Below are 15,250 nucleotides of genomic sequence, written 5' to 3'. Positions count from 1 at the left end.
TGACCAGGATGGTCTCGATCTCTTGACCTCGTGATCCACCCGCCTCGGCCTCCCAAAGTACTGGGATTACAGGCGTGAGCCACCGTGCCCGGCCTAAAGGAGCTTTTTGTTGGGGGCGGTGGGAGAACTTAGGGAGGATGATGAATGGAGTTTTGGAAACATTGAAGTTAAAGTGCCTAGGGAGAAAACCAAAAGCTGGCTATATTGAGAGCTGAGAAAACTGTGTAAATATAAATCACTTTAATACTGTGTTGATGAAATGTAAGCCATACACTTAAGAAGAGGTTCTTTTTAAACCAAAGTCAAATGTAGGTTGTTTTATTGTAAATGTCATCAAAATCCAGAACAGCAGACACATATTAATCATTTTGAAATGTTAAAAATCCTTTAGCACTTGAAAAAGAGTATTAGCAATGCATTTATAACACATAGAAAGTCAGTAGCGAACACAAACTAGAACAAACAGGACATAGTTCTTTTCTGGCATGCCTGGATAATCAGAATATTTATCAATTAAAATGTCAATATCTGTCTTCCTGGAATAACTCTAACCTGTGTCAACACACATGCTTTTCGGATTGGTTCTGATTGGTGTAATAAGAGAAATACAGCATTTTGTTTTTTATTTTGTTTAATCATGGAGAAGGATGAACAAAGGGCAAAAGTGAGAGAAAAAATAAGATGTCCTTGTTTTTCTGTGGTTGCTGCTGCATTTAATATTTCATTTCTGTTAGATCATATACATTAGAAAAGTATGATAAATTTTAGAAAAGAAATATGTACCTACATAGTATTAGAAATAATTTTCTTGCATTGACTCATTTAATATGGTTGTACTTATATTCAATCAGAAGATCAACTCCTTTGCTCTAAGGTTCGTACACTGCTAACAAGACATGGCTTGTTTTCCGGGAGTTGCATGTCACGAGCAGCACACAGTGTTCCCTCTACGCACAAGGATCACTGATCACTGCACAGATGCAGGCTACTGAGAATTGCACCTGAAATCACTTATGCAATTAGTGTTGCAAGAGTGATCACAGGGATCAAGACTGGGAGCCAAGGGAAAGGAAAAGAGGTGCAAAAAGAAGCAGTTTGGATGGGAGATCCGGAAAACTAAGGGAAAACTGGAAAACAGAGAGTCTGCAAAACTCATATTCCGGCAGATACCCAGGGTTAAGAGATGCGACTTTGATAGAAGTGGTGTTTACGAATTAGGGGGGTAAGAAAGAGGTGAGATCCTAATGTTGGTAAAGGTATAGAGACAAAGGGAGCCAAGTAAGTGGTTAGAAAATAGAAATGGAGATCAGGCGCCGTGGCTCACGCCTGTAATCCCAGCACTTTGGGAGGCTGAGGCAGGCAGATCATAACGTCAGAAGTTTGAGACCATCCTGGCCAATATGGCAAAATTCTGTCTCTATTAAAAATACTAAAATTAGCTGGGTGTGGTGGTGCGCACCTGTAGTCCCAGCTACTTGGGAGGCTGAACCCAAAAGACGGAGGTTGCAGTGAGCCAATTTCGCACCATGGCACTCCAGCCTTGGTGAGAGAGTGAGACTCCCTCTAAAAAAAAAGAAAGAAAATAGAAATGGAAAGTAAAAATGAGACTTCTTTCTTTCTTTTTTTTTTTTTGAGACGGAGTTTCGCTCTTGTTGCCCAGGCTGGAGTGCAATGGCGCGATATCGGCTCACCGCAACCTCCGCCTCCTGGGTTTAGGCAATTCTCCTGCCTCAGCCTCCTGAGTAGCTGGGATTACAGGCACGCGCCACCATGCCCAGCTAATTTTTTGTATTTTTAGTAGAGACGGGGTTTCACCATGTTGACCAGGATGGTCTCGATCTCTTGACCTCGTGATCCACCCGCCTCGGCCTCCCAAAGTGCTGGGATTACAGGCGTGAGCCACCGCGCCCGGCCAAGAGACTTATTTCTTTAGTCAGGGAAGAGGGGAGCCAAACTGCCAGGAAAACTTGGTAAAGATTAAGAGAAAGAGAGGGAGAAAATGTGAGATAATATTTTGTTCTCTAGTATAAAAAGAACAAATAAATCCAATCTATTAGATTCCTATTCACAATAAAAATTTCAAATAATAATTTGTCTCTCAGGCAATGCTACTAGAAGTAACTTATGTAGTTGCCTTCGGTTCATTTAATTTTAGTTTAACTAAAGAGATTTTGCCTTTTTCCTTCCTTCTACACGGTCTCTATGCTGTTCAAAGGGTAAGCACCATTTATTAAGGTAAAGCAATTGGTGCTTCAAATTTTTCAAATACACCATCTCAGAGGGCTGCTAATATAACTAACTATACAAGGCACACATAATTTTAGGTTGGCCCTTCTTGTGTGTAGGGGTAATCTAAAGCTAGTGATTACATGCCACAAAAGAAAATAAATTCTTCTGACCTCTTTGGTCCCACCTGAAATATCTCAAAACAAACAAACAAATAAATAATAAGCAAACAAAAACAAACAACAGCCTCCCCCAATTGCAGGGACCTAAAATATCTCGTAATCTGAATTTCTTCTCAGGGCAAGAAACTGTTCCACAGACTTCCTTGCAGGCTTCTGTGCCGGAGTCTGTCCAACTGCCTTTGGGTGTCCACCTCTCTACAAGAATGGAACATTCTGCAAGTTAGTTTAAATCCTACTAGGCCTTAGACTCTTTTGTAGGTAGCTGCTAAAACTTGAAGCTGAGTAATGCTTGGAAGTGCTATGTTACACCGCATCATGAAAACCTTCATTTCTGTAGTTGTCTCTTGATCTGCACAACATGTCACACAAATATAGAAGAAACTGAATCTGCAATACCTGAGGGGGAAAAAAAAGGGAATTATTAGTCTATTTCCTCATTAGATGCTTTTTAAAATTGTTAATTAAAGCATTTTTTCATTTGGGTTCAGAAAAGTATCTACTAAGACACTAAAATAATTTTAAAGATTTAAAAAATCCACAACAAAAACTCCTGGTTAACTGAATAAATGAATGCATTTGGAATCTGTATTGAACTAATACAGTATTTCTTGAGGCAAAATAACTTAAGGAATTATTATTATTATTATTTTGAGACAGAGTCTTGCTGTTGCCCAGGCTGGAGTGCAGTGGCATAATCTCAGCTCACTGCAACCTCTGCCTCCCGGGTTCAAGCGATTCTCCTCCTTCAGCCTCCTGAGTAGCTGAGATTACAGGTGCACACCACCATGCCTGGCTAATTTTTTGTATTTTTAGTAGAGACAGGGTTTCATCATGTTGGTCAGGCTGGTGTTGAACTCCTGACCTTTTGATCTGCCCACCTCGGCCCCCCAGAGTGCTGGTACTACAGATGTGAGCCACCGCACTTGGCCAGGAATTATTTTAAATACACATTTCATAACTCAAATTCTAAAATTTTAATTTGGACAAAACTTTAATAAATCACAAGTGGGCTATGCTTTCTTAACACACAAGAACACAGATTGCAACATCATGGCAAAAGCAATAAACAGCCTATCTGAAGACTGGCTTTCATTGTAACTAACCATATCTCTGAAATTCCTTGAGGCTATGAAATACTATCTGCCTTATACCACTGTTCATAAGAGTAATATGACATCATTGTAACTTTCAGGCAATACTCAGTTTCAGGAAGAATTTCAATCCCTGTGTGATTAATAACCAGGCATGCCCTTTAAGATTGACATTATGAATGCAGGGAGAGAGCAGAAATTATCTCCACTCACTGTTAGTAGCTGAGGGATGGAGGAAGTTTGTGAGAGGGATGCAGTTATAATTGAGGCAATTATGAACCAATATTTAAATTATGTTATTTCAACTCTCCTGTCAGACTTTTGAAAACAGTCACCCCTCAGCCCAAATCCAGGATCCACCACTCCTGCAGTCTGAGATAATATATGTCCAGCAGCAAGGGTTCAGTGATTAGCATCAGTAATTTATCTGCAAGTTCCAAAGACGTACAAGCCCCCAGTGATGCGGAAAAGTGGATGTCTGATGAGGTTGCTAGTGCTCTGGCTAACACATTTCTGTGATGCTGACTTTTTTCAATGAATAACTTATTAAAACTGTCTCATCAAGGTGATAGAATAGACCATTCATTAACTTTCATGGATTCTGCCTTTGGAATGATTGGATAATAGTCATTCAACATTAACTTTCAAATTTTTCTATAACGACATACATAGTCACATTATATCCAGAAGATTCTGCATTTTTAAAAAATTATATATATGTTAGAACATATATATATCTCTATATTATATAGAACATATATATATTTAAATATATATAAATATATATTAATTATATATATTTATATATATTAATTTAAATATATAAATATATTTAAATATATTAAAAATATATATATATGTTGTAATGAGAAATGACATGATTGCTCTAATATGTAATTTAGTTTGGGTCTAGCTTGATTCAGAATGTGTTGCTTTCTAGACCAAAAGTTTTAGAATATAGGTTTGAATAAAGGTTTTATAATATGGTTACAATTCTTAACTAGCTATTTTAGTTTGGTTGGTGGTTAATTTAAAAAGTGGTCATTCAATAAAAAAAGCATGTTTGGAATTTGCCTAAGCCTCTCAATTCTGGTGGGTGTTTTGCCAGAATTTTGTAGGTGGCACGGGGCGTATGAAGTCACAGACAATACTAATGCTCAGTTTTCGTATATTTTAAAAGAAAGAAAAATTCTCAATAATCATTGAACAGATATTATAATATACAAATTAAGAAAAATGCATAGTTATGAAATGTAAAGTTGGAACAAGAAGACATTACTTCAGGAGTTGTCTCCTAAGCTGTGTGTTTATTTATTTTTTAAAGTAACCTTGGTAAATTATTCCCTTATGTTTTGAGGTATATATGCAATATACATTTTTTACTGAGGCCCCTCTTCCTTTTTCAAATATGAATATGTGCAACAGTTCTGTTTGTAAAACACTGTTTTTTATCATTTGGTTAAAGGACAAAAATTATTACTGCTAAAGTGGTTTGAGTAATGTATTTGAATAAGCTCCTTAATATTTATCTTGAGATTTTAAACACGAATTCATGACTTACCACAAACATTACTTCCCATTTTGACATGGGCATAACCATCTACTCCCCATGAACTTCCCCAGGAATTCCGCACAATCCAATACGGAGTACTTCCTACAAGGAAACATAAATGGTGATAAGCACTGAAAACTCAAATTTATTATGAAAGTTTAAGTTTCTTTAAGTTGGATTCTTGACAAGGATAGTAGCTCTAAGAAAAAGATTAGAAAAGTAATGTAATGATAACTTAAACTACTTTATTCTTTATTTATTTTGAGAAGAAGTCTTACTCTGTCACCCAGGCTGGAGCATGATCTCGGCTCACTGCAACCTCTGCCTCCTGGTTCAAGCAATTCTCCTGCCTCAGCCTCCTGAGTAGCTGGGGTTACAGGCGCCCACCATTACGCCTGGCTAATTTTTTGTATTTTTAGTAGAGACGGGGTTTCATCATGTTTGCCAGGCTAGTCCTGAACTCCTGACTTCAAGTGATGCACTGGTCTTGGCCTTCCAGTGCTGGGATTACGTGCCCAGCCTAGCCTACTTTATTTTAACTAAATAAACCAAAGCAGTACTTAGGGACACATGCCAATCAGTAGAAATAGATGTTTAAATTCATTTCCCTTAACGCAGGGACTGCATAAAATGAAAAGAAATATTCATTTCCAAGGAGTCAGAAAAAGAAACAAAGAATTGTTAGGTACCTATGATAAAATAATATGCACTTATTTTTTCCAACAATTATTCTAAATATTCCACATACAGTTTTATAATGACAAAATTATCATCATTTTAACAAGATATCCACCCAAAAACTGATAGGTAAAATCTGACAAGACATTTATACCTATACGATTGTTGAGAAGTTGTGAAGGTCTTATAAGGACTTAGCCATAGCAGAACCAATTTTCAACATTCTACAGGAAGGTGATCATTTTTCAATCAGCGTCCAAGCTGGAAAGCAATCAACTGAGTGTTATCAGCACTTACCTGTTTTATCAAATCCAGTTACGAGAACTGCATGATTTGCTTCTCCACTAGAGCAGTGATGCTGTATAATGCCTCCCAGGTAATCTTGCCAGCTCACTGCATCTACTATGACTACCAAAGGGCCAAAGGTAAGAAGGGCTTTTGCCATTTCATCTTCTTGGTTACTACGAAAAAAAAGAAATATTTGGTTAGAAAATTTAGTTTTTAAGGCAAAAATAAAAATGATCTATATAATCTGTGTATGACTCTGAGTAGGTTTGGTTGCAGTTACAAAGGACCTAAATGATGGAAGCTAAGTCTGAGAGACTGGCAGTCTAGGACTGTGATAGGGTTTCAGGATGTCAAGAACCCAAGCTCTTTCTCTATCATTGTGCTGCTATACAAAGATTTCCATTTTCAAGGTCCATTCCTGGTCCAAGATGGCTGCTGGGATTCCAGGCATTTAACACATACTTAAGACAGCAGGAAATAGACAGGAGAAGTGCTACATCTCTGTTGAGAAGACTCCCAGAAATAACACACAACACTTCCACATATATCTTCGTGGATCTCACTGGCCAGAACTCAGTCATATGGCTAAGTCTAGCTTAAAGGATGGGGAATGAGTTCTGTAGCTGGCTGGAAAGTAGTTAAGATACAGGGCTTCTTTTAATAAGGAAAGTGGAAAAACTGGATATTTGGAGACATCTTGCCATACCGTGAGAATCAAGAGACTAACTTACGTTAGTGACTGTCAAATATAGAAATTTCAGGGAAGGGCTATTCAAAAGAGGCTAATATAATTCTACAATAGAAAACATGTTAAGCAAAATATTTTAAAAAGAGAAGAAATGTTAAGATGCCAGGAGAACTAGGTGTTAGCTGTAAAGGTTGCAAAATACAGTTATTGCTTTCACACATGGACAGGAAGTCTCATATTACACAACATTTGTCCTTCATCGATCTTACAAGTGAGTGACCAAATCATTATTTACATTTTTCAAAGGTCAGCTTTGTGGGTAAAGGATACTGAAACCAAGTTCCTAATAGTTCAAGCCATTAAGATAGCATTTGGTAGTTTACTGCTATAGTTAAGTCAGTGGTGAATTACTGGCTTGAAAGAGTAAATAATCTTTCATGATGACCAGCTGGAGACCAGTTTATAGAGAGGGAATATTTTGTCCACGGAGGAGGAAAAAGTTGAATGCATAATAATGTAATTTATTGAAATAGAAACTACATATTGATTTTATACATTTATTCATGTTACATAGTAACATGAATATCTGCTCTTTGAGATTTATAAGTAGATATTTCTAATTTTTGCTAGTGTAAAACTTCATATTAACTAACATTAGACACGTCAAATTATAAAATTTTTAAAAGACATCATGATAAGTTATAGATTTTTAATTATCTCACATCTGGGTTCAAATTCCAACTATGTACTGCAGCCATTCAACCTTGCATGCAGAATCATATGGATATAATTTTATCATACTAGGATAAAATTGTGGGATATAATTTTGCGAAACATAAATTATGTAGCACATCCGGCACATAAATAAGTTATACTCCAAATTTTACAATAGGTCATTTATTTCCCTAACTTCTAACTCATCTAATAACTAATTTTGTTCCCCATAGGATTTAGTGTATAAAGTATATCTTATTGTATCAAAATTCCTTAACTCTTTCATGATTTAAGTATGACACATATAATAATCTCTGTAGCAACCAGAACACAGCTGTCTCTATCAATTTAAGATAACCAAAGGATTACTGGAAGTTCATCCCATCAAAGAGCCAGTTACAGTGAAACCAGGACAACAGCAGAAAGATCAAGAAGAAGAAATATTTTTTGTTGTTGTTGCATTTTAGGTTTTGGGGTACATGTGAGGAACATGCAAGATTGTTGCATAGGACACACATGGCAGTGTGATTTGGTGCCTTCCTCCCCATCACCTATATCTGGCATTTCCCCCCATGCTATCTCTCCCCAACTCCCAGCCCCTGCTGTCCCTCCCCTATTTTTAGAATGCAAAGGGTAACTGACACTGCAGAATCAAAAAAAAAAAAAAAAAAAAAAAAAAGCAATTTAGTAATAATCCCTGATTTGAGCCAGAGCTGAAGAAAAGATATCAAAATTAGAAGTAAGAAACAGAATGACAAGCCTCATTCATAAGCAGAATTGAGTGGCATTGCTATCATTTGTCTTTCAGAACGATGTCAGCTTTTAGGGAGTTCAAATATACTCCAGACAGCATTTTAATTTCAATTATTAGCCCAAATATAGAACTATTATCAACATGTATATTGTTAATGGTTATATTATCAAACATTGATTTCATGAGCTTACTATTCATTTCATAGATTAATAATTTCCAAAACCTACAGTCTTTGAAGAATTTTCCTAAATTTTATTGTCATCAAGATGCAGTGATTAAGGCAAGTCTGATCTGTTACTGACACTTGAAGATGGACATTTAAATCCATCTCATCTTCCCTAGAATTCAATGTGTTACACACTGTGTCTCAATTTTTCTTACTATTGTTATGTGTAATAGGTTCCTACCTTTTTTATTTATTTACATAGTCATTCTCATACTCCAGTTTGAGTTCTGAAATTTCTGGGGCCTGATAAAAATTCATGAAGAACCCTGGGTGGGAATGGTCATTTTGCTTTAAAATTAGGTTATGTTTTTATGCTTCAGAGGATTTTCCTTTTCTTAGATATTTTCAGGTTCTGTACAATGTATTAAGGAGTACTTGGCTGGAAACCTAAGACCTCATGACCTTACTAATAGTGTTAGGAGTAAAAGCGTAAAAGCACAAGCTTTGGAGTTCAACAGATATGAGTTCTGATCTGACTTCACCGTTTACTAGCTGTATGACTCTCCCTGAGTCTCAGGCATCCACCTTACATGGAAATAATATTATTGAAGTACAAAGGACCAGGTCTTGTGACCAGTCGTAGCAAATGCTTTGGAAGACCCTCCCATATCCTCTGTCACCACTGCAATGCACACTCACCCAACTTGCAACAATGAGATCCTGTAGCTCTTTCCCTGAGGACTTTCCCTCATAGAACCGTGAAAGCAAGCCCTGTCCCCGTCTCTATCCCCAGCTGCACCCTCAACAAATGAATCAGGGAAGACAACAATCATCAACTTGGGCGGGATTTGTCCCTGGTCACCAGAATTCCCTAGTAGGACTAAGCACAAGGTTAGCCACAGCAATAATTGGCTTAATCAAGAAACTCTACTGCCCCAGTTCTCTCATTTCCCCACCCAACTACCAGTCTTTCCTGGGATCACTTCCTATATGTTCCAACTGAACTCTTGCTATTTCCTTCTAAATCTGTTCCTGTCTTAGACTTTCGTGTTTAATTAATGGTGATTCTATTTTTCAGTTACTCAGATCAAAAGGCCTGGAATCCTCCTAGACTCCCTTATCTCCTCTCCAGTAAAAAACTGTGTAGGGTTCTTCACTCTGTGAGCAGTATTAATCTATATTTACCCCTCATCTCTCATCTCCAAGGCCATTCTTCTAACACCCTGCTCTAGGCTACGGCCTGGGGACTGATATGGTTTGGCTGTGGCCCCATCCAATTCTCAAATTGAATCTCCCAGAATTCCCATGTGTTGAGGGAGGAACCTGCGGGGGGTGGGGAGAGTGGTAATTAAATTATGGGGGCTAGTCTCTGCCATGCTAGTCTCATGATAGTGAGTAAGTCTCATGAGATCTATAGTTTTATCAGGGGTTGCCCCTTTTGCTTCTTCCTCAGTTTCTCTTGCCGCTGCCATATAAGAAATGCCTTTTGCCTCCCATCATGATTCTGAGGCCTTCCCAGCCATGTGGAACTGTAAGTCCAATGAAACTTCTTTTTCTTCCCAGTCTTGGGTATGTCTTTATCAGCAGCATGAAAATTGACCAATACAGTAAATTGGTACTAGTAGAGTGGTGTGTTGCTTAGAAGATATCTGAAAATGTGGAAGTGACTTTGGAACTGGGTAACAGGCAGAGGCTGGAACAGTTTCCAGGGCTCAGGAGAAGACAAGAAAATGTGGGAAAGTTTGAAACCTCCTAGAGACTTGTTGAATGGCTTTGCCCAAAATACTGATAATGATATGAACAGTAAAGTCCAGGCTGAGGTGGTTTCAGATGGAGATGAGGAATTTGTGGGAACTGGAGCAAAGGTGACTCTTGTTATGTTTTAGCAGGGACTGGTGGCATTTTGCACTGCCCTAGAGATTGATGGAACTTTGAACTTGAGATGATTTAGGGTATCTGGCAGAGGACATTTCTAAGCAGCAAAGCATTCAAAAGGTGACCTGGGTGCTGTTAAAAGCATTCAATTTTAAAAGAGAAACAGAGTATAAAAGTTCAGAAAATTTTCATCCTGATGATGCAGTAGAAAACAAAAACAAATATTTTGAGGAGAAATTTGAGCCGGCTGCAGAAATTTGCTAAGTAGCAAGGAGCCAAATGTTAATCCCCAAGACCATGGGGAAAATGTCCCTAGGTTATGTCCGACACCTTCACAGCAGCCCCTCCCATCACAGGCCCAGAGGCCCAGGAGGAAAAAGTGGTTTCATAGGCCAGGCCCAGGGTCCTTGTGCTGTGTGCAGCCTAGGAACTTAGTGACCTTTGTCCCACATGCTCCAGCCATGACTGAAAGGGGCCAACATAGAGCTCAGGCTGTGGCCTTGGCAACTTCCACATGGGGTTGAGCTTGTGGATGCACAGAAGTTAAGGACTAAAGTTTGGGAACCTCCACTTAGGTTTCATAAGATAAATGGAAATGCCTGGATACCCAGGCAAAAGTTTGCTGCAGGGGTGGGTCCCTCTTGGAGAACCTCTGCTAGTGCAGTACAGAAGAAAAATGTCAGAACCCCCACACAGAGTGCCTACTGGGTCACTGCCTAGAGGAGCTATGAGAAGAGGGCCACTGTCCTCCAGACCCCAGAATGGTAGATCCACGGACAGCTTGCACCATGTGCCTGGAAAAGCCACAGGCACTTAATGCCAGATCATGAAAGCAGCCAAGAGGGAGGCTGTACTCTGCAAAGGACAGAGGTAGAGCTGCCCAAGACCATGGGAACTCACCTCTTGCAGCAGGATGACCTGGATGTGAGATCTGGAGTCAAAGGAGATCCTTTTGGAGTTTTAAAACTTGACTGCCCTGCTGGATTTTGGAGTTACATGGGCCCTGTAACCTCTTTGCTTTAGCCAATTTCTCCCATTAGGAATGGCTGTATTTACCCAATACCTGTACTCCCTTTGTATCTAGGAAGTAACTAGCTTGCTTTTGATTTTACAGGCTAATAAGTAGAAGGGACTTGGCTTGTCTCAGATGAGACTTTGGACTGTGGATTTTTGGGTTAATGCTGAAATGAGTTAAAACTTTGGGGGACTATTGGGAAGGCATGATTGGTTCTGACATGTGAGGACATGAGATTTGGAGGGAGCAGGGATGGAAGGGTATGGTTTGGCTGTGCCCCCTCCCAAGTCTCAACTTTAAATATATCTCCCAGAATTCCCACATGTTGTGGGAGGGACCCAGGGGGAGGTAATGAATCATGGGAGCCAGTCTTTCTTGTGCTATTGACATGATAGTGAGTAAGTCTCACAAGATCTGATGGGTTTATCAGGGGATTCAGCTTTAGCTTTTCCCTCATTTTCTCTTGATGCCACCAAGTAAGAAGTGCCTTTTGCCTCCCACCATGATTCTCAGGCCTCCCCAGCCATGTGGAACTACAAGTCCAATGAAACCTCTTCTTCTTCCCAGTCTTGGGTATATCTTTATCAGCAGCATGAAAACAGACTAACACAAGTATAGTATGAGCTCATCTCCTACCAGTCTTGTCTTTCTTCTCCACACTACAGCCACAGTGACTCCATCATTGTTCTAACATGCCAGACATGTTTCTGCCTCACTATCTTTACATTTAAAGTCTCTCTGCTGGGAACATTGTTCCCCCAGGTGCATGGTTAAGTCCACACACTTCCTCAAGTCTTTACTTGAACACAACATTTTCAGTGAGGGAGGCCTTGCCTGGCCACTATTTCTCAAATTGTATACTCCCCCTATTACCAGGTCTTTCCTCTTCTTCACACTGTTTTCTTTTGTTCTCTTTGGAAATTATCACAGCTAAAATGCCATACATATTTTTATTTTTTTGTTGTTGATTGTCTCAATCACTAATGGGGGCAACGTTTTTGTCTATTTTGTTTTATGCCAAATCCCCAGAACTTAAAAAAAAAGTCGGTAAATATTTTGAATGAATAAATGAATCAAAGAAAGATCTTCTTGCAGTCAAATGTTGTCCGCTTAGCAATGTACTGTTAGAGGTAATCTTCAATACAAACAAGAGAGTTTAATTGGGACCTCTGCCCATAACTCCTGCATTCTCTCTTTTCCTTAATTCAGACTAATGCCTATTATTCTTTTGCTTCTTCTTAATTTATTTTTCAATTTCCTACCATGAAATGGGATTCCCTTAACCCCTTTTAATGATATTTTGAAAATCTAGGTATTTCTTGTACACATCCTTCCTTTATACTCTCAAGGAACTCACAGTTTATAGAGCATACTTTCTCATTTTAGAAAGCACATTACCTTTACCCCCAAAGGAGATGTTGATCAAGGTGCTCAGTGACCCTGCACATTTTATTATAAATCCTGTGTAGCCTCCAAGCTGTGGAATTAAGGTTGTCTGGTATATGGTTCCTAGGGTCACCCTGAGAGCCCTTGTTGCAGACCAGAGCTGTGTTGACAACCTGCCAGTTCTCTGGCACACTTAGGCTCATTTAAACAGGTACATTTTGTTCAAGGAGGCAATTTCACTCTTGACTTCTTTCATATCCCATGGGTAGATACCATCTGGATCAAGGGATTCCTTTATATTCGGGACCAGTAATTCATAGGGCATTCTGTTACCTTATCCAAATTTAATGTAGTTCCTCTGCTTTCTCTGTTTCAAAAGACTGCAAAGTTCCCATCACATATTTTCTTAATGAAGCCAGGAGTCGGTTGGGCCTCCCTTGGTCCTTTTCATCCATGAACACCTATTTTGCACTCTATCGAATGGTCATGATGATTCTCCAGCCAGCTTTGTGTTTTTTTATGTATTTTGAAAGCATGTTTAATGATTGTTTCCCCTGGAACTATCCAAAGTTACCCTGCTCTTCCATTCCAACACAAGTCCTTTTCCTCAGCCTGTCTTTATCTACTCCTGCATTCCCATCATGCTTCTAGTGTGTGCCACATAATTTATCCTCAGTAGTATACGCTTCCCTCTTGTTTCTAAACTGAAGTTTTGTGTTATAGTTTTCAAATGGCTGATGTCTTGAAAAACGCAAAGAACATAGAGGGTGTTTAAAATATGCTTCCTGATATGTAGCCTGCTTGATATTGGCTGCATAGTCTATACAAAGCAATTCTGGATAAACTCACTGTTAAGATTGAAATATGCTGATAGTATTATAACACCTAAATTTGATAAGATGAAGGTGTTATATATAAATATAAATTATGCACTAATTATAATTTATAATATAAATGTAATAAAATATAACAAATAAATACACATATACATTATACCTTAAACAGAATTTAAATGTGTTATTTCTACTATAATGACACTTGGAAAAGTAAGTAGATTATAATTAAGAAACAACATTTACAACGCTCCATTGTAATCACTAGTCTCTCTAGGAAAAAGCAGGTTTTATAATGATTAAGAGTATGCAGTGATGCCTTCAATCAAATTATTAAATAGTCAATAGGTCATAATTTAAAATATATAAAGAGAAGCATAATACAATAAGATCTTTACCTGAAGTCATATGCAGAATAACCTTTGATTGAAAATCCAGAATGTGAACCAGAAAAGTAATGGCACAGACCATTTTGTGCTTTAAAAGGATATTCTGAATCTTTCACCAGTTTTACTTGCATCTAAAAGAAAACAATCACCAAAAATGTTTACCGTCAATTGTTTTATAAATCAAATAGAACTTACTTCACTGTGTCAAAACAGGTTCAGTTTCACACACCTTCATCATGTGGATATACTTTGCATTCTTCTCTTTTTCTTTTTCTATTTGTTTTTTCTTTCGAGACAGAGTCTTGTTCTGTTACTCAGGCTGGAGTGTAATGGCTCTATCTCGGTTCCCTGCAATCTCCACCTCCTGGGCTCCAGTGATCCTCCCAGCTCCATCTCCCCAGTATCTGTGACTACAGGTATGTGCCACCATGCCAGACTGATTTCTGGTATTTTTTGTAAAGGTGGTAGTCTCACTATGTTGCCCAGGCGGGCCTTAAACTCCTGGACTCAAGAAATCTACCTGTCTTGGCCTCCCAAAATACTGGGATTACAGGTGTTAGGCATTGTGCCCAAGACTATACTTTGAGTTTTTAATATTATAAACTAAATCTTTAGGTGCTTGTTCTGGATATCCTAGACATTTAGAGTCAATATCTTTCCTTCTCCCTTACTTCTATTTATCTTATAGCATCCTTTTGTAGACCCCTCCCCCCCCATGGATCTGATAACAGTCATATCATCATTCTCCTGATGGTGAAATAGGACAGCTCACTTTCCTCCCAGGGATTCTGGTTCTGTCAACCAGACCCCATCCAGTGGTTTATACACAGGCAATGGTTAAGCCAAGCATTCTTTCTATCACTTCACTTTCATGCCATTCATATAGCATGTGTCAAATACTTTATAGTTGTCCGTACAGAATCCTCCCTTTTTGAATGCTAGGCTAATAAAAGGGAGGAGACTCACAATCCATTGTTGTCTATAGTGTATAGCTCCTGGAGCATGTGATTAAAAATGCAATCAATGGATAATGGAAGAGATTCAGGCTTGGGGAGCTCTGGCTTGATGACATTTTACAGAATCTAATAGCACCCTCATTGGCAAATTTCATGCAGTTGATTTCGGATCTGGGACACTGTCAGGGTAAGTCCTAGGAACACTGAGGGACACTGTGGTATACTGAGCAAAGCCCTACTGTGGGAAGCTGGGGAATGAAGGTGCAACTGACTTGGCAACCTGATCTCACCTCCCAGGCCTCATTTCTTCATCTATAAAGAGAGCTATAGGCTGGGTGTGGTGTAATCCACAGCACTTTGGGAGGCTGAGGTAGGTGGATCCCAAGGTCAGGAGTTCAGGAGCAGCCTGGCCAATATGGTGAAACCCCATCTGTACTAAATATATATATATATATAT

The 15,250-nt window shown here is 38.7% G+C and overlaps 1 protein-coding gene across 1 annotated transcript in view; it reads right to left on the bottom strand.

Annotated features, from left to right (window-relative positions):
- Positions 1-2,389: 2,389 nt before the first annotated feature.
- Positions 2,390-15,250, bottom strand: part of CTSO (cathepsin O) — a 29,760-nt gene continuing 16,899 nt past the window's right edge. Inside the window, exons 5-8 of the mRNA XM_017526034.2 lie at positions 13,847-13,968; positions 6,027-6,190; positions 5,061-5,153; positions 2,390-2,804 (exon numbers count right to left, since the gene is read on the bottom strand). Of these exons, the coding sequence (XP_017381523.1) occupies positions 2,770-2,804; positions 5,061-5,153; positions 6,027-6,190; positions 13,847-13,968 (414 nt within the window). The 3' untranslated portion in view covers positions 2,390-2,769. The remainder of the gene's footprint in view (positions 2,805-5,060; positions 5,154-6,026; positions 6,191-13,846; positions 13,969-15,250) is intronic.

This window comes from Cebus imitator, unplaced genomic scaffold (assembly GCF_001604975.1).
Source record: "Cebus imitator isolate Cc_AM_T3 unplaced genomic scaffold, Cebus_imitator-1.0 Scaffold40, whole genome shotgun sequence".
NCBI classification, from domain to species: domain Eukaryota; kingdom Metazoa; phylum Chordata; class Mammalia; order Primates; family Cebidae; genus Cebus; species Cebus imitator.
Note: the sequence above shows the minus strand (reverse complement) of the source record. Positions and strands in the feature narration are given on the sequence as shown.